Source organism: Balaenoptera ricei, chromosome 2, assembly GCF_028023285.1.
Source record: "Balaenoptera ricei isolate mBalRic1 chromosome 2, mBalRic1.hap2, whole genome shotgun sequence".
Lineage (NCBI taxonomy): Eukaryota > Metazoa > Chordata > Mammalia > Artiodactyla > Balaenopteridae > Balaenoptera > Balaenoptera ricei.
Window position 1 is genome coordinate 95,982,130 of NC_082640.1, and position 26,746 is coordinate 96,008,875.

Consider the following 26,746-nt stretch of genomic DNA (forward strand, 5'->3'; position numbering starts at 1 on the left):
AGGAGGTTGTCTCCAATTTCTCCTCCCCCGCTCCCCCCCGTCCCAGCCAAGATGTCTGACATGGAGGATGATTTCATGTGCGATGATGAGGAGGACTACGACCTGGTGAGGCGCAGGGAACAGAACTCTGGGGCCGGAGGTGGCTTCTGGCTTTAGGGGCCGGGGCGGCCGCGGCCTTTCCCCGTTGAACATGTGCTCCTTCCAGCCTCTCCCGGTGCAGTGACAGGACGAGTTTACCTCCTCCCCCTTCCCGCACCGGGCCCGGGCCCTGCCTCTCCAGCATGGGGGAAGGGAGGGTAAAGGAGGCAGCGAAGGGGGTCCCGAGCATTGCGCTCCAAGTCCGAGCGCCTCCTCCGTTTACCCCTGGCCTCCAGCGTCCGGTTCTCTATGCCTCCTCCCTCTTCCCTACCGCGCGAGCCGCCTTGGGGACCGTGCAGTGGTCTAGGCCCCGGCGATGCCCTTTCGGGCCCGGCATTCTCGGCCCCTCTTATTCACACTTGAATTGAGCGGGTGCGAAATGCTGGGAGAGGGGTCCGAAAACTAGGAGGCCTTACTGCTCCCAGGCCTGACAGCGAAAAGCCACTTGTGAGTCTCCTGGAAACAGAGCTTAATTAGTCTTGTCCAGGGTCCGTTTTGGTTTAAGGTAAAGGTGCAGTGGAGAACTGAGAGCAAGGCTAGCTTTAAAAAAAAGTAGTTTAACTACTTGTTTAAAGAGAAAAGCTGGTGAGGAGGTTTTGCTTTTTGTTTGCTTGGGGTTTGGCGGGTGGGGTGGTATAAGGGGATTGACACATTGGCTTTTATCTTGACTTAGTAATTTCCCCATATTCAAAGTTAAAAATATCAACAGTGTAGAACTAAACGAATTTCTGTAGCTGAATGGTGATTTTTAAAGATTCAAGGTTTAATTTATGAACAGATTTACAGGTTTTTAAAACTTCACTAACATTTCAAGTTGATATTCAAAAACATTACCTGTGTGGGAACTAAGAAAGATTATCTGGACCAAGAATTAGCGTCAACTTGGCTTTGCTTTTTATTTGGGGGTGTTTTTGTGCATGGTTCTTGTATATTATGGTGATGCTGCATTATCGTAAAGTTATGAAATAGATGCTTAGGGAAGTCTGTCTCATATTTTAAGTGCCGGAGAGTTATCAAGATATTAATATATCATTTTGAATTAGTGTAAATCTTTGTATAGTCGTTTCCAATTAATCTTTCCCTTTTAAAAGAAGGCATATTTGCAAAAGGGAGAGGGAAATGCTTGTTATTACCTGAAATTTATAGTAGAGGTGTTGATAATTCTTAAACGCAGAGTTTTGCTAGTAGTTAAGATTTCTGCCTTCCATTTTGGTTTCTTCAGATCAAGCCAGTTTTAGGCAGTGCCCTAAGTCCATTAAGAATATGTTACTTGTAATATTTTGTGCATTTTTATTTATTACATGTTTACTTATATTACAGGTATTTTTAAACTACGGAAGTGTTTCTTTTAACTGTTTTAACTAGTGTTTTTACATGTTTGTGCCTATCTGTTTTCTAAGCAATAGTTTTTTGAATGCATGACTTATTAGCACTATGAGTGAGACTCTAATGTAAGAATGACAATGAGAATCTTACTGTCCCATGAAGTACTCAGTTCATTTTCGCAAGGATTTTAATTAAACATACATGATTTAACTTGGCTATGTTTCTCCAGCCTTTGAGGGCCTACAGTACATGTACAATATAAAATTGAACATGTAGATTTAACCTTTTTTTAAAATTTCTTAACCAAAAAAAATAAGATTTTACACTACCACATGCAATTAAATAATAATTCCCCGCTCCAGCATTCTGTTAAATAGTCCTCCCCCCATATATCTCTTACATAGATATCATATTAATTTATTTTTTACTTCCTTAGTTAATTTCCTTAAGCCACTATGTTTAAAAAAAAAAGATTAAGAGGGCTGGTTGCCATTTCATGCTTACATGTTGCCAAAAGAAAAGTTGTTGTTGTTTTTGTTTTTTAATAGTTATTTGCCTGGGTCTTTTCTGTTTGTTTGTTTCTTAGAATTTAAAGAGTCAGAATTGACTTGCTGTTTTAGGGAAACTTCTTTTTTATTAAAAAAGGTATTGTTTATTGGAAAGTTTGCCATCACCTCATTTTAGTCAAAATGTTAACAAGAGCCATGAGTATCCTAACTACAGATATGTTCAGTATATATTTTATAAGTTGTCTGTTGATAAATTTTAATACCCTAAATTACTTCTTGTTCTTGCCCAATCTAGTAGAAATAGGTAGTTAGGATACCACTGGAAAAGGTAAAAATTTGTTTCTAAAACTATACTGTTTTATCAAAAAAAGTAAATAATGATTTGTGCCCAAGAGCTAAACGAGAATTAAGTTGGTTAAAAAAAGAAGAAACAAACATGAAATCAATTCAATATGCTTGATCTCTTAATTTCTAAGATCTTTTTGACTTTTATTTGAGGCAGAAGCAGGCATTTTCTAAGCATAGGAGTTAATGGAGAAGTAGAAGACGGTACTGGTAAATGTCTTTTAATCCAATGGTAATTTTACAGATTTATATACGATAGTGTTAATAGTAACAATTAATAATGATAAGTAATAACTATAGTACCATTCATTAAGTTAATAAGGCCCTTGATAGATAAGTTAACTGTATTGTAATTCCACAGTTCAGCCCTTCTAGCATGAAGTTGATTAGTACTTCTAATAATCTTTTAGAAAGGATTTAAGACAGACTGATTTCATATCAAAAATTATTCTTTAGTAGTTCCTGTTATAGGTATTGTATATTTGAACTTAAATGTTATTATTAGAAAAAAAAATGTTGAAAAGGTAGACTAATTCTACTTGGTTAGGTATATTACTGAAATGTGAGCCTCATTATAATCACCTAGTCAGGTTTATAGTTGTGATTTGTGAATGAATGTTTACTAGTATTGTTATTCTTGTCTTAATAAATAGCTGTTTTAATGCCCTAGAAGTTTACTTCTTTTTTTCTGCTTTTTGGGGGGAGAGAGAAGAGTCTTAGCCATAGGATATCTTACAGAATCTCTTATTTGTCACAACTTTAACAAGATCAGACAAATGTCATGTATGTTATAAAGAACCTTAGAACATGGTTTAGCAAATTAAAATATAACACTTCCATTTTTTAAAAAGATTTTTGAATTGACATGAATAGAATATACACTTTGAAAAAGAAGTAGTAGATTAATATAGGACAGGGGCAAAAAATAGCTTCAGGGATTTGTGTGTTTAATATTAAGACATTCACTTGTCACTCATTGTACATATAAGGAACTTGGAGGTTATAGCTTATTTTATTCTGAGACTGTTGTCTCAGTCACTTACAAGCTTGGCAAACAAAATGTTGGGGATCTTTAAGAACAGATTTTCAAACAATATACTTTTTGTGGTCTGGGCCATTGTTTTTTATGCTGTACACACATTGGGAATTCTGCATGTAGTCTTCACAAAGATGAAGTTTGATTATACAGTTGAGGCTTAAAAGAAACATGACAGGGAATTCCCTGGCAGTCCAGTGGTTAGAACTTGGAGGTTTCTTTGCCGTGGGCCCAGGTTTGATCCCTGATCGTGGAATTAAGATCTCACAAGCCTCTCAGAGTGGCCACAAAAAAAAAAAAAAAAAAACATGTTTAATTGTAAATAATTGGAAACACCCCCTGAATTATCAATAGTACAGGAATACTATTAATACTAATAAGGTAATAATAAATTATGATATATCCATGTGATGGAAAGTATGTCAGCATTTCAAACCATGCTTCCAAAGAATATCCAGTGATATGAAAAACTTGATAAATTAGTCAATACTCTTGGGTGTAAGGGAGGACAGGAATACATGTCACACTAGCTTAAACTAAAAAGAGTGTGTATTGGCTCACGTCACCAGGAAGTGTAAATATGGCTGGATTCATGGCTCAGATAATGATGCTGAGTCTTGTTCTGTTTCTGTCTCTCTTCCTGGGCTGCTTTCCTCACTGTATTGGCTTAACTGCCTTCACATTATATCACAAGATCTTGTGATATAATGTGTTATCTTCCTAGTATTATAACCCCAAAGGCAAAAGAGTCTTCCTTGCTAGCTCTAACAGTGAAACCCTAGGAAGAACTTTTATTGATTCGCCCTAGGCCTGCATCGCCCTCTTCGAACCACTCAGTCACTGTAGAGAGGGAGGATAGGTTGCTTGCCCTGCCCTGTGGGAGGAGCACTATAATTGAAAACCCTCACCTAGGAGAGGAAGAGTCGGTCACCATTGCTGTGCACATAGTGAACACATGTCCACTATAAATATGTAATCCATATTATGATTTTATTGGGTGGGGCTAAAATTTATTTTGCTGGGTGGGAAAAATATAGAAAAAATGTCTGGAAAATATGAAAAGTGTCAGGAAAATTAAAATGTGTTTCTTTCTTGCAAACCTTTCACAGTGAACCTGCATTTTATTGCTGGGGGGAGAGGGGATGGTTTACAGGGTACAAATGAACAGAAATCTTACTTTGATCTTGGCAGGGGGGGTGGGGCACCAAACAGTGATTTTTGTCATTGCTCAAAATTTTTTAGAGTTCTTCAGAACCTGAAGCATCTAGCTTTTTAAAATAGGTAATACATGCACATGGTTCAAAAACATGAAATGTTAAAATAAAATTTCCATTTTTGTTCCCTATTTGCCCAGTTCCCATTCCTCCCCATAGGTAACCAAATACACATTTTTATCCCACTCCCCTTTTTTAAACCAAGATGTAGCATATTATATATATTGTCCTACACTTGGTTTTTTAATTTATCTTGGAGATTATTTCATAGAACTATGCAGAGAGATTACTTATTTCTTTTTATAGCTGCACTGATTGCGTGGATGTACCATACTTTATTTAACCAATTCTCTATTGATGAGAATTTGGCCTGTTTCCTTTTGCTGTTGTAAACAGTGTGCAGCTTCTTTTTTTTTTTTTTTTTAAACTTGAGCTATAGCCAAGTTTTCTCCATTTTATAGGTGTCAAAAATTGTGTGAGTCGGGTTTGATAAATAAGTTGGGCCCTCAAACTGGATGATGCTGTTTTAGGTTGGAAACATCTAACTTAAGAATTTCAGAAGTGTTACTTAATAATCCATGTCAGTATAATTGGAATAATGTACCAGTAATTTACCACCTCTTAAAGTTACTACTTTAAAGAACATTGGTTTGAAATACAAGTTTGGGTGTATTTTCTAAAAGGCCTGTTGCATTACCTCATAGGTGTATCCTATATAATGAAATCAGAGAGGTTCAAACAAGGATAACTAATGATAAGGATGTCATTATAAGATCTCCCATAAGTAATGAGAGACAGCTCTTATGTGCTAACAATGAGATAAATTTTTTCACCCCTAATGTAAATCTGTAAAGTATGACTATCCAACAGAGTAAATTTGTACTTGTGTACTATGTCCCAAAATGAACACATGGATCTCAGCAAGAATTAGAGATCAACCCCCATAATTGACAGGAGAGGAACTGAAACATCCAGTGTAAGTGACTTACCTAAATTTACGTGACAAATTAGTGGCCAAGTCAAAACTAGAGCCCAAGTCTAATGACTTTAATGATGTCTTGTTGGAAAATTTAATTTGAAGACTGAAAGTTTAGGACAGATAAAAGAATGTTCTCATTTATACCATTGACAAATTAGGATCCGTTACCTTGAGTGAAATTTTTAAAAGTTTGGTTAATTTTATGAATGGCTAAACCACAGTTGGCTACCTAGGGCTTGGATTAAATCTCATCCTTAAGGATAATGAGACTTTGCTCTTTGCCCTAGATGCCCAACATCTAGTATAGCTGTCTAAACATGGTCAAGCCTTGGGAAGCATTGTTGATGGTGAGTCTTGTTTTCCTAGAGCACATTTCTTAAGACCTCTATTGGCAAGAGACACAAGTACATGAACTATGAAACTGACCCTGTTCAGCAGTGGCTACATTCCAACATAGAGTCAAAATTGTCCCTGCCTATTGTGTGTTGTGTTATTTTGGAACATACACCCACTTTTCATTTCAATTAAGCAAACACTTACTGAGCATTTTGTAATATACCAGGCTCTGGGGATACCAAGATGAGTAAAAGTAAGTTCTTGCTTTTGAGAAGCTCATGGTGGGGCAGGTGAGGGGAGAGGGGAGGTGGGAACAGCAAACACACAAGACTCCGTCTTAGAGACATGCATGTCATGTAGAAGCATGACTGAGGAGAAAATTTATTTTGCTAAGAAGAGTTGGAGAAAGAATCACAAGGTAAGCCTTGATGAATACCTTTCTCAGGAGTGTTAGGGGTGGGGAGCATCATAGGAGAAAATTGGGAAGTTTGTTGGAAGGGGCGGTGGATTAGAATTCCTAGCAGAGAGACCAGTGTATGCCAAAGCAGAGATATTGAAGTGCATGGCATATTTGGGGGGAAGAAAGAATAGATTTGGTTGGTGTAGATGGGTACGTAATTGCTTTGGGAAGATGTCAGGACATGAGTTATTATGTAAGTGGGTTGGAACTATTATGAACTTCAGTGGATTTTTTTAAATCCCTTTAACACTGTTCAAGTGCTTGCTTTTTCATATATTGCTTAAATTCTTTGTTTTTTTTAAAGCATTCTTAATATGTAGGTTAAAATTTCAATTTCTCTTTTAAAAACATTTCATTTATACTTCTATAAATTATAGTTATCACCTCTTCATCTGACATAAGGGAATTCAGTTAGCAATATTTAATACTTTTCCTATATTCCCTATTTTGACTAATGGTACTGTGTGTAACCAAGTCAGCAATAGTCTTTAGAGATAACTTTTCCCCTTTCTTGTGTCCATATGATGTGTCCTTTTTATTTTACATCCTTAACATCGCATATATTTATTCTATCCCCTTCCTCTTCTCCCTGTTCTACTACTTGGATCAGACCTTCATCATGTCTTGGCCAGACTGTTGTAAGAGTATCCAGTGGGCTACTTCATTACTACCAGAATGCTCTTCCTAAAACACAGGTCTAATTCCCTATAAAACATTTTAGTGCGTCTCCATTTGATCTAAACTCCTGCTAGACTTGTACAGTTCTACTGTCTGATCCAGTTTATCTCTTATCAGCTCTACACACATCCTGTGTTTCAGCCCAGTCAGACTATTGAGGGTTCTTCCAAATATGCGATGCCATTTCAAGCTTCCATGCTTTTGCATAGTTAATTGTTTTATTTCCGGTGCCTTTTCTCATCCCTGGGAACTTCTGTTCCTACTTTTAGACCTGGTTCAGGTAACTTTTCCCTCTTCTAACTCATTCAAGAGTAGTTGATTACTCCTCTTCTGAGCTGCCACTGTGCCTAGTATGTGTCTCTGTTACTGCTTTTATTGTGTTATATTGATGTTTCATTTGCATATCTGTCTCAGACCATGAATAGCTTGATGGGAAAGACTTAATTTGCATTCGTTGAGCAACATTTAATTGCTGGTTTATACTAAAGATCATTATCATTGAGTGTAAATAATAGATATAAATAATATATAATAGATATTCTACACAAAAGAATTATTCTAAAGACTTCTCAAAACATCTTCAGTGTAAAAATCATGCCAGTGTAGTAAGTGAATAGTTTGCTGTAGCGTAGTTTGTATTGATGGTGTGATTCACTGAGCTGCAAATGACAGGTTAGTGATGTCATGGAGGCTGCAACATGGTGTTGCAGATCATAACACAGGACTGCCTAATTATAAGAAACCAATCAGTAACGTATCAGCTGTGCCAATTCTCATGTATTTATACATTTCAGCAGTAACACTTAAGAATTGAATTGCAATTATTTAAAAAATATTATACATTTTACTTCTTAACCCATGTAATATGAAAAACCAAAAGAACATATTCACAAAATGCTGAGGGCTGGATTAAGTCTTACCTCAATTGTAGTGATTTGGGGGAGTTATGTAGAAGTTAGAAATATCATTAGCTGGAGCCAGTCAGTTCCCAGAAGTTGCAGGTAGTCAGTCTTGTACTACAAGAGACATTCAGACATGGTAGGAAATGTAAAGGTTCCTGCCTTCAACAATGTTATAATCAGTTCAGTAATTTCCAGTAATTGAAGTTAACCTTCTGGCAACTCCGTGTCCTACTCGTGTGTGCCTCTCAGCTTCTACTTACCTCATATCCTAGTCAGTTTTTTTTCCTAATCCGTTATGGGCCAAGAAACCAAAAATAAATGGGCTTTGAGTAAGAGTCCAGATTCTTAGACTTGGTGATAGATGTAAATCAAAGATATTTTGCTTCCAAGTTGAGGGGTACATTCTGAAGATTTGGGTTGCAGAAAAGTCATTTTCTGGTTCTAGCTATTCCCATATATTATTGAACAGTTACTAGAGAATAACTGAGAAGAACTGATTTCCAAAGGTGTAGAGTAGGTTTTATAGCTATGATTCTTTACTCCCAAGTCTTCCCTGAGGAGGTGACGCTTAAGCTGTAATGATATGCAGTGATTAATGGGATGAAGAGAGGTAGAAAGAAAAAGTAGTGGCATGTAAAGGTGAGAACAAGTTTGGCAACTTGTGAGGTAAGGCCAGGGTGGCTGCAGCAGAGTGAATGAGGGAGAGCTTGACAGGAGATATGGTTGGGTGCATAATCGAGTCACATTTTAGTGATTTTTGAACTTGATTTTAAGAGCAATGGGAAACCATTTTTGAGAAGAGGAATGAGATAATTTACATGTTATGAAGATTATTCTGGCTGCTTACCCTAAGAAGATTGGAATTTGAAAGTTAAAAAGGAGAATGGGAAGGTTATAGTCTGTGGAGAGATGAAAGTGGCGTGGTAGACTAGGGTGGTGGCGGGGTGGGGGGGGGGAGTGTATGGACTTGGGATTCATGTTCAAGGTAGAATCAGTAAGGGCTTTTTATGTTCCAGCGGTATGATTGCTTTTAGCTGTTTAGCTGCCTCCCGTTACAGTTTCGTGTCTGCTGTTCTCTTTTCCCCTTTCTTGTTTTGTCCAGCATGCAAACTCCCATTTATCTTTCACAACCTGGCTCAGAAGCCATTACTCTCATAACATGATTTGATGTATACACTTGGCTTGTTCATTATTTATTAATTGCTTTTTTAGTTTAATCAGTTTTATTGTAGTCAAACCTAAATTACAGGGTTAGGAAGTGAATGAGTGATTATGAACTTTACGCACTACTCAGAATTTGATCCCAACTCTAAGAGAAGTGTTCCAGAGGATTTTCATATGTTGAGCATAACTGAATTCCTGATCTTACATTTGTGAGACAGAGTGCCAGTGTTTCACAGGAAGTATCTTTATACAAGGAAATAATTATCCTCCAGAGGGCGCACATTACAAAGCCATTGTGGTCAGCTAAAACTGATTCTATACTAAGATCAAACACCTCCCTCCATCTACTGGTCATAGGAAAAATTTGTCTTGTGTTTACATATTTTTGAGCTTTCTAACACTACACTCATGCACCTTTTTTCTTTCATGTGCCTTTATGAGACAATACAAAATTTCTCATAAGTATCTGCAAAAAAAGTTTACCTGTACTTGGATTTAGAAATAGCTGTTCTTGTCTTTTTCTGTTTACTTTCAGGCACAATTCTGAATTTGGCATAAACTTGCCCTTTGTAATGACTCTTAGCTGAAGGAAATAATCTCTCTTCCTAAAATAATAGTTTTTACTACACTAATTTATGTATATTTTATAATCCTCATCATTAAATTGAATATCATATCCTGGAACTATTTTTGATTTGTTATAAAACTAAAGTATGTTAATATAACTAAACAGCTGTTGAGTAATGTGGAATGCACATAAAGCAAATATTCTTATAAACATAGTTATATTTAGTAATAGACTGCTCTGCTATATATAGATTACCATCCTGAGTAGTTAGGCCATGTTAGAATAATGAAATTTAGACTTAGGGAGTAGCAAAAACTAGATTATGGAACTAAAGATGAATAGTTAACATTTACATAATGATTAGTATTTACAGTGATTTTTCTCAGGTTCCATTATCAACAAAAGGTTAACCACCTCAGAATTGAAGATCATAACCAATATTTCTTTACAATTTGCTTTTGTGTTGATTCTATGGAAATCATAGTTTTGACCTGAAGGAAAGAAATGATTCTACAGTAGTTCAAGACCCCCGGTGGTTGCCTGAAACCGAGGACAGTACTAAACCATATATATGCTATGTTTTTTCCTATACATACATACCTATAATATAGTTTAATTTATAAATTAGGCACAGTAATAGATTAACAAGAATAATAAAATAGAACAATTATAACAATATACTGTAATAAAAGTTGTACGAATGTGGTCTCTGTCCTTAATCAACTCCTTCAACTTTGCCAGAAATGTGACAATGACTTCTTCATTAGCAGATGTAGCCTCTCCAGTAATTTTTATATTTTTCAGTCCAAACCTGTTCCTGAAACTATGCAACCATCCCTTACTTGCAGTAAATGGCTTGGTGTCACTCATTTCAGGGAACCCTTTGCTGAAGTCTTTGTATAGGCTCAATGTTTTCTGGCATAATACATTACCATCAGTCAGAACATGTTTTCTGTTCACGTCCTTCACCCACAAATTTAATGCCTTTTTCATCTTAACTAAGTACTTTTCACACACTTTGGCCGTAACTTCTGCAACAGCAAAGCTAGCACAAATTTCTTTTTTCCTTCACAATTTCATGGATAGAAGATTCGTTCTTACCATGGATCTTAGCAACCTCAGCATACATTTTTTTTCTTTTCCTTAAGTTGAGAACTGTCACCTTTCCAATTTAAAGAAGCACTTTAGGGCCTCTCTTTGGCATATGTGAATTTCTACGTTTGAGCTTTGGGGCCATTATTAAGTACAGTAAGGGTAACTTGAACACAAGCACTGTGATACCACAATAGTGGATCTGATAACTGAGCCTGCTGTTAAGTGACTCACAGGTGGGATATGCTGGACAAAGGGATGATTCACATTCAGGGTGGAACAGAGAGAGATGGCAAGAGATGTTTTCATGCTACTCAGAATGACTCACAATTTAAAACTTATGAATTGTTTATTTCTGGAATTTTCCAGTTTCCATACCTCAACTGATGGAGCAACTGAAACCATAGAAAGTGAAACCACGGATAAGGAGGGACTACTGTATTCTGCTATCCACTTGATTTTGGGTTTTCCCCTTGTTATTTAAATAATGGTTAAATATCAATGGGATTTCACCTATGTAATTGTTTTGTTTTTTATAAATGTGCGGATTTTCTCTTAACAGTATTCACATTTTAGCAATGTGTGAGTTTCTTTTCTTTTTTTCCTTCATTTTAATATCTCTTTCTAACACACAGGAATACTCTGAAGATAGTAACTCTGAGCCAAATGTGGATTTGGAAAATCAGTACTATAATTCCAAAGCATTAAAAGAAGATGACCCAAAAGCAGCATTAAGCAGTTTCCAAAAGGTTCATATTTTTTCTGGCTGATTCTGTGTCTTATATTTTTCTAAATGATGTCTTAAGTAAATTCCAAGTGATTTTATCTCAGTAATATGTTTGGATACTTAGTGATAATCCTGTAAAATAAGTTTGCATTATGCAGCAAAAGCAAATATTTCAAAAGGGCTATCCTTTTGTTTTTTCCAGTCAGGTTATCTATGAAGCAGGGCCATTGTCCTGAAAAGCTAGTATGGTTCTGGCAGAAAGAGAACCAACATGCTGGTCAATAGTTATTATCCCTGCACTCGTGGTCCTTTGTCTTTTGGTGACAAATCACACAGGTGTGGTTTCATTATTAAATAGTGTGATTTCTTTACTATTGATAAACTTTTGGGTTATTCTTACCAGCGGATTATTCAGAGGAATAAAAAGTACTTCTCGGATTGTATAATCAAGAAGTAGTTCTTATTTAATCTTTTGTTGAAGAAACTTCAAAATAAGCTCACTTATCCTTAAGTAAGCATTTTAAGGCTGGTTTCTTTTCTTAAACCTATTAAAAATGACATTGAGAACTAGAGTTCTTGGGGCAGTGGTTTTCATGCATATAATGTAAAATTAGTTTACAACTTCAATATTGAGTGTCATTAGAAAATAACGGTATTAAATTATACTGGAAGTTTCTTCTTTTTTTAGGTTTTGGAACTTGAAGGTGAAAAAGGAGAATGGGGATTTAAAGCACTGAAACAAATGATTAAGATTAACTTCAAGTTGGTAAGATTTGTTTTGAGAGGAATTAAACTGTTAATGAAATTCTGTACTTAAAAACCTCATGGCAACAAAATGTCATTATATCTATTTCTCTAAAATAATTCTGTTGATATGTTTCCATATTTAGCCTACTTTTCATTTGTGACTACAGTAGTACTAAATTTTAAAAATTCTGCATAGGATACAAAGTTTTCTGTTTAAGAAAACTTATCTTTTCGATACATGGGCAGTATTTAGCTGCATTATCAATAGAATGACTTTTCGCTGCCAGGCTAGCTCAGTCAGTAGAGCATGAGACTCTTAATAGAGTGACTTTTCAACAAACTATTAGTGTTTATTTAGGAGTTCTGAGGTTCTACTTTTTATTACAAAACGTTCCTCTTCCACTGATTAGGGCCAAAACCTAAAGAAATCTACTATCTTAACATACTAGCAGTCGTTTATAGTTTTTGAGCCCGTTTAAATGTATGCCACCCGTAGGATTTGATTTTTACCACTTTACCTTGAGCCAAGATGGGAAGCAAGTGAAAGGAGAGGATTATTTGTATTTTGTGTTATTTTGCCTACCTTCCTTCTCTACCCTTTATTTGCTGTAGTAGCATCTCTGAATAAGTTGTGGTTTACAAGGGTAGTTTCAGCTTCCATCCCTGCCGCCTCGTTTTTGAGTTAGATTCAAAGTCAGACTCATGTTTCTGTGTAGTCCTCTTGGGCAGTAAAAAGTTGGAAAGGTTTGTTGTCAACTGCTCTGTTCGTTCACCACTGCAAATAAAAACCAGTAAACCTAATCGTCCCTCGATCTTTCATTACAGTAACATAATTTTTGAAAAATTAGCTTTAAAGTTATTGTGGCATAAGGAAATGAAGTCAAAACTAACTTTTTGCTAAAATCCTATTTCAGTATCAAGATATAATCTAAAAGTTGGGACAGTCATATTTCTGATTCCCATTTTGCTAGGAGATACGTTCTGTAACTTGGGTTTTAGTGGCTCATTGAGAGGGTGTTACCTATTATTTACCCCCATGTGGTGCTGGTATACTTGGAAATGAAAGTAGTTTGATGTATATTGCTAAAGCTTTTCTCATTGTTCTGTTTTTTCTCACCTACCCCTACTGGTTTTCTTTTTTGTAATTCACTTGCTTAGAACGTTTCAGGGAGTCTTCTCATGTTTTTCTTTTCTTGTCCTTCATGCTATATACCAGGGCAGAACATAGTCATAAGCAGAAAAATTACAGTGTCATTAGTTTATTCTTGACCCTAATAAATTTACATGTTCTGTTATTCAAGAAAAAAAGCATTATATCTGCCATTGCTCCACCTCTGTGATTAAAAGTAGAGTATATTGTTAATCCCAATAAAAAGAGGGATTAACAGCACTTGGAGATTGTGGGGACTGTGGATGCAGGTTATAAGGTTAGACTCATAAGTTGACTTATATGATATGCTCTGAGGGATGATAGAACCCTCTGCCAAAATATCTAAGTGCTGGAAATTTCACTAATAGTCCTTTATTTCCTCAGATCTTTCATGTTTCCTGGAATAACCACAGTAATGCAAATAGTCCTGCAAGGAATAGCAACAGTAGCTACATCTGCTATTGAGTAGAGCCTTAGGTGGGAGGACTTTTCCCCTTTTTAGGGGTTGGGAGGACTTTTCTTGATAGTGGGATGAGTACCTGGGCTTGAAGAGATTCTTTCACTTCACATTTTAATATAAGAGCCTGCCAGTAATAGGGAGAGAAGAAATACATAACTATTGTCAGAGAGCTTCCTGATGAAGGGGTAAATTTTTAGGAAAGAATATTTGAAAAGTAGGACTTATTTCTATCTTTTGGTTTATGAATATTTTAGTAGTTTTTGTGATTTAAGTAAATGTGCTTGTTGTGCCGTGAGGAACAATATCTGAAATTTGGAAAATCTATAAGTGGTACTTTTTCAAAGCCTAACTTCAAAAAATTGATTCATTTACTGAGTAATCTAGTAATTTCAAATTTAAGCTAAAATGTTTATAATGTTTCTGTCATATAGTTTCTCTATTATTGAAAAACTATTATTTTTCAATTAGCTAGTAATATGTACTATAATCTTAATCATGTGTATATATCTTAGTAAATAAATATGTACCTAGTAATGCATTTTTCTTCCCTCACAGACAAACTTTCCAGAAATGATGAACAGATATAAACAACTATTGACCTATATTCGGAGTGCGGTCACAAGAAATTATTCTGAAAAATCCATTAATTCTATTCTTGATTATATCTCCACTTCTAAGCAGGTTAGATTCTGTTTTTCCCTCTTAGTACTTATCAATATGTTTATCATTTATACTAAGGGCTTTGTTTTTTTGTTTTTAAGGCCTAGAGGTTTTATTTAAGCAGTTATGCTCGTTTTTATTTTTAGTATGCTTTAAAAATAATGTGTATTTTATTCTTGATTACAGTACTAATTGTATAATATTAAAAGATTATAACCCTAGCTTAATCTCTTTAAATATCATCTTCAGATACTAACAATCTGCACACAACTTTTGCAGGCTTATATTAGACTCCCATACAGTTACTATCACAGTTCCTTCTAATAAACTTCATCAGCACTTCAGCTAGCCACCCTGAGCCGTGAGTCATAGGTGGTTTGTGTAGATTTGATTAGATAAAGATCCTTGTGAGGAGAACCTGTACTCATATCCATTAGTAATCGGCATTACTCATTAGGTGTTCAATTCAATAAGTGCTACTATTACAAAGAATAAGTGGATGATGGATGATGAAACTACAGTGGGTATGGGGAATGATAGTGCTTTCATTATTCTAGTCTTTGATTATTAAGAAAAGCAATGATTATTTTATTGCTGAGGTAATTTTTAATTGGACTTTTTGTTCATATTCTTTTAAGCAACATAGTCCTAAGTTTCAGCTTTCTTATGCTATGATATTTGAGCACAAGAAGTATTTTCTCTATCACTTAGCATTTCTTAGAACGTTTGATAACTTTCCGTACTCAAAAAATGTTCATCTCAGAATCAGCGTCTTTCATTCTGTCTTTTCTGCTACATGTTGTTTTTATTTCTTGAGGCAGTTTATTTTTACTGTTTATATCTAAAATATATGTAATGGAAATAGAGGAAGATAAACTTATGTTCAGAACATTAACACTTAATGGCACTAATTCTAGAGTTCTTAAATATCAGGGGGCTTTTCTTAAGTGGAAAAATATTTTCTGAGTTTTACAAACGAGTGTTATCAAAACATTTATTTGTACATTATTCATAAATGGTATGCCAGATATTGGGGGGGGATTAAGTAATTTAAAACTTTAAGATTGTGTGTTGCTTCATGCTATTATATGGAAGCTTTTTGTCTTTTTGAAAGTAAGTATAGATAATGGTTGGGCAACACTTGACTTACTGTGCGATCGGCAGTCGTGAATAAATAGGCAACCTTTTCTGAAAGTATCAAGCTTTCATGTTCTCATGGCCCTCTTACCTCTTGATCCTGTTAAGTAGAGACCTAGAGAATCAGGTATTCAAACAAAGGTAGAGCCAGAAGCGGGGGGGAGGGGGACCGAGGAGCTTATCATAATGCAAAAGAAACAGCAATTTCCATTAAAAAAGTCGGACTTATGAACTGATGGTGTTAGACTCAGCTAAAATTGTGCTAGACTTTTCCCTCCACTCAACTCCAAGAGTTTACCAGTAACTTAAAAGCTTATAGTCCAGTTAATTGATTAGTGGCATTTATAGAAGAATTTTTGAGGGAAGAGGCTTATTCTTTGTTTCTTTAACAACTTACTTAGCGTTTGCCATATAGTAAGCACCAAGTAAGAGTTGAGTGCATAAGATATACACTATTAATAATAAACAGCACACCTAGTTCTATGTTCATGTCATTTACTTTGCTAATATAGAACAAGTTATTAGATTGAAAAGGACAAACCTATACTACTAGAGCATTAGACATTTTCTGGGTTTTATTTTTTTTAACGCATAAAAACACATCTTGGCACTTTTTGTAAATTTGGTCTGTACTCTGCTAAGGTTTTGTTAATTTTGTGGACTGTCACAGACATTCAGTAAGATACAGATAGTGTATCTTATGTATATTAAAGTTCAAAGATGCACTTTTAGTTTGCTCAAATTAACTTTATTAACAGGTACAAATTTGCTGTTTACAATTATAGAATTCTGATTTTTTATGTCAGATGGATTTACTGCAGGAATTCTATGAAACAACACTGGAAGCTTTGAAAGATGCTAAGAATGACAGACTGTGGTTTAAGACAAATACAAAGGTAACAATTATAATTACATTTTTTTCTTTTGAAGAGTGGGCGGGTATCCTTGATAAACTCTATAAAGATGCACCTTCTGTTGAAACCTTTTAATTTTAATAATTTTATTTTTTTACAGCTGGGGAAATTATATTTAGAACGAGAGGAATATGGAAAGCTTCAAAAAATTTTACGCCAGTTACATCAGTCCTGCCAGGTAGCATTCTTTTATTTTTTCTTAATATTTCTTCATAATAAAAAAGCATAAGAAAAAATTGAATTTGAAACATTGTTTAGGGATGTTTTTGTTCAAGCATCATTGCAAAAATAAAATTTGGAAAATAAGTTACCAGAAAGCTAATTTTTTCTGAGAATTACATTTCTTCCTCCTAGTCCTAATTTCAATCCTTATCTTTGTAGAATGAGGCATAGGTATCAATAAATGAACAGACCAGTCATTAATACTAAGAATAAGCCTTTCATATTTAATTATGTACCCTATGAAAATTGGAAAGGATATTATAGACATACATCATAAAGATATTTTATATTCTAGTTTTCATGTATGAATCCTCTGTAACACCACTGTCCCATAGAACTTCATGTGATGTTAGGAACATTCTGTATCTGCGCTCTCCAATATGGTAGCATCAGGTACATGTCATCAAGCACTTGAAACGTGACTAGTGAGATGAAGGTACTGAGTTTTTAATTTAATTTAAATTTGGATAACCATGTGGTCTGGACAGTACACCTGTATAACTTTCTAAGTGTGAGCTGTAATTTTGTATTTCCGTTTTTGTCTTGATCAATAAGTTACTTGATATTAGTTTAAATATTATGTAGAAATACTGTTTTAAATATTTTTATGCTCTTTCAATGCCATGTACTCTTATTTTAATTATATATTTTATTTCAGTGAATGGGTAAAAAGTTAATCAGAAAAGTGTTCTAAATCATCTGCAGATATTTTCATTTAATAATTTTACCTTTTTTTAGTTTTTAAGAACAGGAAAATGTTTTATATTTCATAATAGGTTTGCTTTATAAGGCAGATCAGTCATTTATGGATTGTTTCTTATCTATACATTCTTAAGGAAAGCTTAGTCTGATGCATAACCAGCTGTGTGTTCACTTCCACATGAAATGAAAATGGTTGAGAAGGCATTTCTAATTTTAAAAAGTCTTACAATATATACATAAGGAATATGAAAAAGCCCTCTGGGGAAGTTTTTGCTTGGTTTATTTCAGAACATAAGGAAAATGCCATCTGGATTGTAAATAACATTAAAGCATAGAGAGATGCATAATAATCTGAACGTACAGATTGTCTTACATATCATATTTTTTAGTCTGGTTGTGACTCGTTAATGAATAACAAATAAAGGGAAGTTTTAAGTTGGAAGACCCAGTAAATAATAAATTTTGGCTTTGTGTATGTCAGTGCTTGATATTATGATTATCTGACTGTTGACCATATTCTGTTTTTCATGGCCTGTGTTTTGTGGGGTGTTGGTCATCTTTCAAAGTCGAACTCAAATCTCCCCACCTTTGTTATTCCTTTGACATCCCCCAAGAGAATTAGTCCTTTCTCTTCCATTCTTGGCACTTGGTTCATACTTAACTAGAGTTATTATCATTTATATTATAATTTATCTGTTGACAGATTGGTCTTCTAGGTTGTGAACTTTTTGAGATCAGGAACATTGGCTTATTTAAATTTGTATTTCCCCAAGGTAGACCCAGTACCTGGCACTAGGAAGGCACTTGGGAAGTGCTTTTGATTGAATCAGTGGATCTAAAGTACTTGTGAAGATTTGGAGAAGACCATTCATAATCTCCTAGATAAAACAAAACATTGCAACTTTTATACATAAAAAAATACCTCTGGCCACTTTTTTCCTATTGAATGACTAGGAAATACAAAAATGACTAGAAAATGGGTTCCTTTTTGGCCATTGAAGGTCATGTTCTTAGTAATCTAGGTCCCAATTGAAATTTGTAATGCATTTTCCCACAGAATTAGTATTATAAGTGTAAGGTTCTCAGGGTAACTCAAGTAAAAACCACTAGGTTGACTCTGAATTCTGTCTTGACTAAATGTTCATTATTTGCTTTCCTAGACTGATGATGGAGAAGATGACCTGAAAAAAGGCACACAGTTATTAGAAATATATGCTTTGGAAATTCAGATGTACACGGCACAGAAAAATAACAAAAAACTTAAAGCACTCTATGAACAGTCACTTCACATCAAGTCTGCCATCCCTCATCCACTGATCATGGGAGTCATCAGAGGCAAGTTTGGTTTGGAAAGGGTGGGCAGTGTCATGGGAAGATATCAAGGTGTCCTTACATATGATTGAATGACTCTGAAGGTGGTTTGTTTTAGTGAAAATAAAAGGTAAAGTAGTGAAGTCAAAGAAATGATCTAGTCTTAGAAGGGAATTAGGATGAATTTTTGTCTGTGTAAAAGTTACATCAGTAAAGATATTATTAAAAAAAATTCACCATCAGAAGTTCTATTGTTGAATTGTAATGATATATATATATAATTACTTTCTTTTTTAATGATTTATTTATTTTTTATTGAAGTATAGTTGATTTATAATGTGTTAATTTCTGCTGTACAGCAAAATGACTCAGTTATACATATATGTACATTCTTTTTTATATTCTTTTCCATTACGATTTATCACAGGATATTGAATATAGTGTGCTGTGCTGTACAATAGGACCTTGTTATTTATCCATTCTATATGTAATAGTTTTCTATTAACCCCAAACTTCCAGTCCATTCCTCCTTCCCCGCTCCCCCTTGGCAACCACAAGTATGTTCTCTATGTCTGTGAGTCTGTTTCTGTTTTGTAGATATGTTCATTTTTGGCTTTATTTTATATGAGTGATATCATATGGGATTTGTCTTTCTCTTTCTGACTTACTTCACTTAGTATGATAATCTCTAGTTGCATCCATGTTGCTGCAAATGGCATTATTTCATTCTTTTTTATGGCCAGGTAGTATTCCATTGTGTATATGTACCACATCTTCTTTATCTATTCATCTGTCGATGAACATTTGAGTTGTTTCCATGTCTTGGCTACTGTGAACTGCTGTGAACATAGGGATACATGTATTTTTTTGAATTATAAGTTTCTCTGGATATATGCCCAGGAGTGGGATTGCTGGATCATATATGGTAATTCTATTTTTAGTTTTCTGAGGAACCTCCATACTATTTTCCATAGTGACTGCACCAACTTAACATTCCCACCAACAGTGTAGGAGGGTTCTTGCCTTTCCTCCACACCCTCTCCAGCATTTGCTATTTGTAGACTTTTTAATCATGGCCATTCTGATTGGTGTGAGGTGGTACCTCATTGTAGTTTTGATAAAATTACTTTCTACTTCAACTGAGAATAAAGATTTGCAAATGCTTGTTTGGCTGATGTTTAATGAAGAGCTTGCTTTTAAGAATTAAAGTATGTGCCCTTTACACACTTCAGGAGCTATTTCAAGATATAGAATTAAAAGACTGGAAACATTGAAATAGTTTTCATTTGATTTTTATAAAGTGTTCAATCTTGTTATTACAGAACTGAAAATGTCCTCTTTTCTCTGTTTTATTCTTTACAGAATGTGGTGGTAAAATGCACTTGAGAGAAGGTGAATTTGAAAAGGCACACACTGATTTTTTTGAAGCCTTCAAGAATTATGATGAATCGGGAAGTCCAAGACGAACCACTTGCTTAAAATATTTGGTCTTAGCAAATATGCTAATGAAATCGGGAATAAATCCATTTGACTCACAGGAGGTATGTTTGTGCTCTAATTCTTCATTTCTATCAGCTATCCCTTGTGAAAATAAATGTATTCTTTCTTTGTACATACATAGTTAATTCTTCTTCTTTTTTTTTTTTAACTGTTTAGGCCAAACCTTACAAAAATGATCCAGAAATTCTAGCAATGACGAATTTAGTAAGGTAAGCTTCAATATTTCAGTTAAGGTAAATTACCTTAAAGCAGTGAATAAATAGGAGAGAGGAGAGAACTTTTCAGAATTCAGTTAATACTCAATGTTTGCTCTCTTGTATTTTGTCTTGAAGTATACCAAAGTTGATGACATTTTTGAAGTCATTTATTTTACTGTTTCTGTTAGTCACGAGATTTTATAAGTATTCATTATCTGTGTGAGTGTGTACACACACTGTTCTTCAGTAGAAAGCTGTAGAGGTTTTAAAACAATTTCACAGTGTTACAGTTTCTACCTGCCTTAATCCGAAATGAAATTATGAATTGGTCTACATTAGTCAAGAATTTTCAGTAAGACAGTTTCTTTACTTGTATATTTTCTTAATTGACAAGATTAAAAATCACTTTAAATAAATTTGCCTCAGCTAAATTTCTGACGTAAGGAGCAGCAGAGGTGTCATACTGGTAAGAAATCTAAGGATTTATTGTTGCCTTTTGTGGAGAAAGATATGACTAATTATAGCTAATGACTGAAAAACCTGCCATAATCAATTAATATTAAACAAAATTAAAGAAAATGAAACCAAGCAAAGAGCCTAGAAAAGACCTGTTTTGGTAAAAGAAATCAATGAGCAAGAAAAATTTTCCTCTGGGCCAGGAATAGATGGAGCCTAGGCTTTAATGGGCTTTCTTTATAGAAAACTGAGGAACTTATTAAGTTTCAAGTCCATTGTTTAGATTGTACGGCTGAGTACCAAGACAGGAAGAATGTAGTTAGGGACATGGGGCAAGGTTGGGTTTTTTTGTTTGTTTTCAGGTACATGTAGGTAATTTAGATGACCAGACATTCTCTTAATAGTCTTTTTTTAATTTAAAAAAGTACTGTTAGGCTATAAATTATGAGTCACCTACATAGAAGTTTTATATACCTGGAGAGAATAGCTTATTTCATAATACTGTTTAAGCTTCTATGTAAAATGTCCTCATTTACTTTGTTTTTATTTGGCTATGACTTTTACAAGTTACTGGGCTTTTTGTTTGTTTGAAACCTTAATTTTAGCTGTAAAAGATAAGAAAGATTTTATTTTAAGGGGACTACGAATGGTTAGGGGGTAAAAATCCTAAACTGCAACATTAAAAAATCAGTTTCTTTTTTATTGTTTACTTCTTTAGTTTATCTTAATATATATTTGTTGAATTAAGTTGATTTTAGTTATGAAAGGAGGCTTCTCCATCTTTATTTCAAATAGTTTATTCTACCTACATTTGGCCACATTAAGAGATTATTCGTTTAGAGGTTAGCTTCATAATACTTTAAAAAAATGTTTATTAAGTTAAATTGCTAAGCAACAGTTTAACTTTTAAAACTCTTAAAGAAATATTGAGGGAAAGTTTTGCCCTAGACATTAATATTTTGTTCAAATTAAATTGGTTAAATGCATTAAATAGATTAAAGTACTGATTTATCAGACCTTTAAAAAGTAATGGCTATATTTGTATATTTATTACGTCTTACAATTTACTCTAGTGAAGCGTCTGTATTGGAACGCTAAAACTTATTTTAATGATAAATTTTGAAAGAAGTGGCCTGTGGTGTCCCACATTTTGTGTAAGATTATTTTTTTAAGCCACTTAAATAGTGGAAGAATGTCTTTTGGTTAAAATATATGTGTGTGCAAGTGTTTTCACTATTTGAATATATCCTCCTATAGTATTATATATTACAATAATATATTTGGGGTAGGTAAGAAAAGTAATGCTTCCTAATTTTATCTTCCTAGTCAGTTGCCAGCAGAATAGAGGAAAATAATTCCTGTTGAAGCACTTGAATCACCTGTCCCTAACATGAAGTTACATTGCGACCCAACAGATGGAAGCACAGCAGAGGGCGTGCAGAATGGCTGATGATATGTCTTACATATAAAGCAGACAGTGGTGCCATATCCAGAAGGTTGGCTTCTTCCTTCTCAGCACCTTTAGCAATCCCCATAGTGCCTCCGAGAGTAGATAGTAGACATCTCAGAGAATCATGAATGTAAATCAGCCTTTGGCCTTCTGCAGCAGTGTCCATCACTCTCTACTTTGTGTGTGTATCCCATTTGGCACTAAGTATCTGCCACCAATCTTTCTGCTGTATAGCTCAGTGGAATTTTAAGGCTAGAGAGAATTGAGAATCACATGTTCCCTTTAAGAAGTTTTGGCAGTTGCTGGTACCTTTCTAGAAGATAAAAATTAGGAAGCTGCATTTCTGAATAACCTTCAGAGAGGATATTCTGTCTTATATCCAAACTCCTCCATACAGTAGTATGCATGAAACCTGGTTTCTTAGGGATTAAACGCACAATTTAACCTAAAAGCATCAAGCATTAAACAGTTATTAAACTGTTGTCAATTCTTAGCAATACCAAGATTTAGAGAAGATTTTAATTAGCTATGTATAAATATAATATAACCCCAGAAGATATAATTTATCTTTCCTTTATAAAACCAAAAGCATTAAAAAGGAAATTCATTTTATTTTCAGGAGGATACGTGTGTGTTTAATTCCAATTTCCATGACAGAAACTATAATATAATTTAGATTTTTGAATATAAAAATTGAGAAATAGGCTCTTTGGATTATCTGATTTAATATATGACTTCTTCATGTTTGACAAAATTTATGCTTTTCTTTTTCTGTTAGTGCCTATCAGAATAATGACATCACTGAATTTGAAAAGATTCTAAAAACAAATCACAGCAACATCATGGATGATCCTTTCATAAGGGAACACATTGAAGGTATATTCTTTCTGCTGAAATTGTTACTTTCTTTGTCGCTGTCAAACAGTACTTCTTAATGGAGCTACATGGAATTAAGCTGTTTTTCTTCTGTTTATTGCAAAACATAGAAATGTTTCTACATGCTGTCATGGAATGGAATATTCCTTAAAATTATAAAGCTGTTTTAAAGAAATCACTAGCCAATTTCATTTATTAATGTAATCAAGTTCTTATATGATGTCCATTTCATTTAAGGTGACTGTCCCTTTTACCTTCCTATTCTAATTTAGATACTGTTGCGTGTTTATTACTGATGTTGAAGTTCAAAGTTAATTTTTAGGATTTATTTTTGACAACAAAAGCTTTGAAAACAGCCTGTTACTGGTAATGCTGAGATGCTCTTACTTTGAAAACGTAGGCTAACACTGTACCAGCAAACGTATGAGATTTTTAATAAGTTCTGATTAACAAAGATAAAAGTCGTCTCTTTGTTCTGGAACCACTTATACCTCCAGTGTTCCTACCTGTTATGGAGCTATTTGAGGGTTTTTAATAACCATTTGGAACAACTTATTCAAATTCTTAAATTCCAGATGCATTAAGAAAATCCAAAGATTAGAAGTAATGTTCTTTTGTTCCTCACCTTCCTTTCTCTTTCATTCAACAGACATTTTTAAAGTTCTTATTTGGACTTAGAATAATACTATATTTTGTGGGCATAGAAAATGTAGGAGTCTTGTGCATGAACTCCTATCTATTTTTTTTAAAGGACACTTACATGAAGAATTAGGGAAAATTGTAAAATCATTGTATAAAATGTAGTGCTCTAGGTTTTGAGAGAGCATAAAATAAGGAAGCTTGGCGGGTATAAATTAGAGCTTCTTGAAAGAGGAAACTGTAGAGGAAATGATGAGCAGTAAAGTATTATTGAGAAGGCAAGAGGATATTTTAAGTAGTATCACAACATGAGCAAAATCAGGGAGGTGGGAACAAGAAAAAATTATGTGAAAGGCAGCCTTTAATCGTACTGTGCATCTGTTGAACCCAGATGTTTTTAGACACAAATACCTTATGTTCTTGCTAGAAAGAAAGATGTATTTTGAGAAGATAAATGATATAGTTAATTAATAGAACTTAGAAGTACATAGTGATTCATAAAGATATACAAACTAGTAAATACAAATGTGTTATTTTAACTTTTTTCTTTCAGAGCTTTTGCGAAACATCAGAACACAAGTGCTTATAAAATTAATTAAGCCTTACACAAGAATACATATTCCTTTTATTTCTAAGGTACTTTTATTCATTGATTTTAATATTTATAATTTGTAGTTATAAATGCAGTATACCTATCTTCTACTTAAAAGAGTAATTCTTGTTAACATTTTGTAATACTACTTTTTAAAATACAGCATAACTTAAGGTTTTTCCTTTTAGTTTGAATTTTTCTGTTTTCCTGGCATAAATTGAGTTAAAAGAAAAGAGAAATAAGGAATCATTAAGTTTCATTTTAAAGATTCCTCCAGCCTCAGAGAAAATTGTAGGAGAGAAAGTGGTTAAAATATATAATGGATGTATGGCTAACCCCAACCACAATAAAATTATAGCAGGGGTATACTTTTAAAGTTAACAAGTTGGATTTTATCAGACCTGTGTTCTCAGAAGTATTTTGAACAGATAATGAAATTTGTTTTAAATTTTCTTTTTTAAGTGGTAGAAATGAATTTAAAATCAGAATAATTATATAAAATCATAAAGTCTTTTCAAAAAGTTAATTAGTAGAATTATAATGAGTCTCTTGTCTTAGGAGTTAAACATAGATGTAGCTGATGTGGAGAGCTTGCTGGTGCAGTGCATATTGGATAAGTAAGTACTTGACTGTTTTGTACCACAAAATGTTTAGGACATAAAGTTTGAATAATGATGGCAAAGGTAACAGTTGAATTCTTGATTTTCCATAAAACTCTCTGGCTATGGTTTTCTATTAAAAGAGATATATGTGTGTGATGTCTTTTTATAAATGAATGATCATATTAAGCACATGATCTTTGAAAAAGTTCTCAAAGACTTTTCAAAAGGTTTCTCATTCAGTATATGGCCCATATACAGCTAGAGAATTATTTAATGGATAGTATTATTTTGTTTTTAAAGTTTAAGGTGTGATATATAATAGTTTGGGAATTGTATCTTTCTTAAAGGCAGTATGTTATTTAAAGCTTCACAAATTACATTTGCTCTTGATTAATTGGGTAAGTATATGCCTGTTGGTTCTTTCAATGAAATTGGTGAAAGGTAGCTGAAATCTGGTTTCTGTCTAAAGTTTGAATAAGGTAGTGAATGTTAAATTAATGCTGAACTCAACCATTCAGTGTAGGCAGCAGCTTTTTTCTTTTGCATTTATTGATATTGTGACTATTTTATGAAGTCCAGAAGATATGTTTAGTGAAAATGGTTTGTAGACATATCTTCTTTTATTTATTTATTTCCAGCACTATTCATGGCCGAATTGATCAAGTCAACCAACTCCTTGAATTGGATCATCAGAAGAGGGGTGGTGCCCGATATACTGCACTAGATAAATGGACCAACCAACTAAATTCTCTCAACCAGGCTGTAGTCAGTAAACTGGCTTAACAGAGAACAAGCTTTTACAGACATACTTAAGGCAACAGTGCAGAGATGTAACCCTTAAAAGAACTGGGAATGGCAAAACTACTGTCGGTTGATGTGTCCCGAAAATTATTGGAGTTATGGCAGAAGTGCTTTTTTTGATCAACTGGTTTGTGTTTTGCTGCTGCATTTATCCCAAGAAAAACAGCTTTAATCTCCAGAAGAAAACCAAAATGCCGTGGGATTTATGCTGTATTGACATCTTGCCCTAAAACATACAACATCATAGTAATTTGTCATGGGCAACATGACCAGAGAGAAGATTTTTGTCATGATTTTAAATACACTGACATGCTACTGTTGGTTAAATTTAAACATGTTTTACCTGCAGAAATTCTCTCACAAATAACCTGCAATAACTTGAAATGCATACCCTTTTGAACACTTCCTTTTCTCATGTATAAATTAAAATGTTTGCTGCATTTTGCAAAATGTCAGTTCTCCAAAAATGTGTCCGTATATTTCTGTACCTGCAGTGTAGTAAAGGTTTAGATGAAACCCCATAATTATAGTGGCATACTGTCACTTAGGTTTCAAGCAGCAAAATAAACAGTGCAGCTCAGAAATTGTAGTTTGGTTCTTGATGCGTTTTTATTACATGTGGGGTTTTTGTTTTGTTTTTTAGTACCTTAGAAATGTCAAATTATTTTTCTTCAGTTAATGATAAAAAGCCTGGGAGCAAATAAGTTGGTTATTTGCTTTCAAGTTTTTAAGGAGAATTAGTTTCTAACAAAACATTTGCATAGTACTTAACTTTGAAAGTGATACTTTAAAGGAATAAAATCCTTTTTTTTTTTTTTAAGAATGATACTCCTTTTTAAAAGATTCTAACTCTCAG

The 26,746-nt window shown here is 34.1% G+C and overlaps 1 protein-coding gene across 2 annotated transcripts; it reads left to right on the plus strand.

Annotated features, from left to right (window-relative positions):
• Window positions 1–3: 3 nt before the first annotated feature.
• On the plus strand, window positions 4–26,479 carry COPS2 (COP9 signalosome subunit 2). Of its 2 annotated transcripts, none has more exons than XM_059913327.1 (13): window positions 4–105; window positions 11,383–11,496; window positions 12,163–12,240; window positions 14,387–14,512; window positions 16,414–16,524; window positions 16,643–16,720; window positions 18,627–18,801; window positions 20,140–20,318; window positions 20,434–20,486; window positions 23,159–23,256; window positions 24,449–24,531; window positions 25,046–25,104; window positions 25,728–26,479. In XM_059913327.1, the coding sequence occupies exons 1-13, from the start codon at window positions 52–54 to the stop codon at window positions 25,870–25,872; spliced, it is 1,353 nt and encodes a 450-aa protein (XP_059769310.1). In that variant the 5' UTR covers window positions 4–51; the 3' UTR covers window positions 25,873–26,479. The 2 variants fall into 2 exon arrangements, with proteins under 2 accessions (XP_059769310.1, XP_059769312.1); XM_059913329.1 differs by having other exon boundaries at window positions 16,435–16,524.
• The last annotated feature ends 267 nt before the right edge of the window (window positions 26,480–26,746 follow it).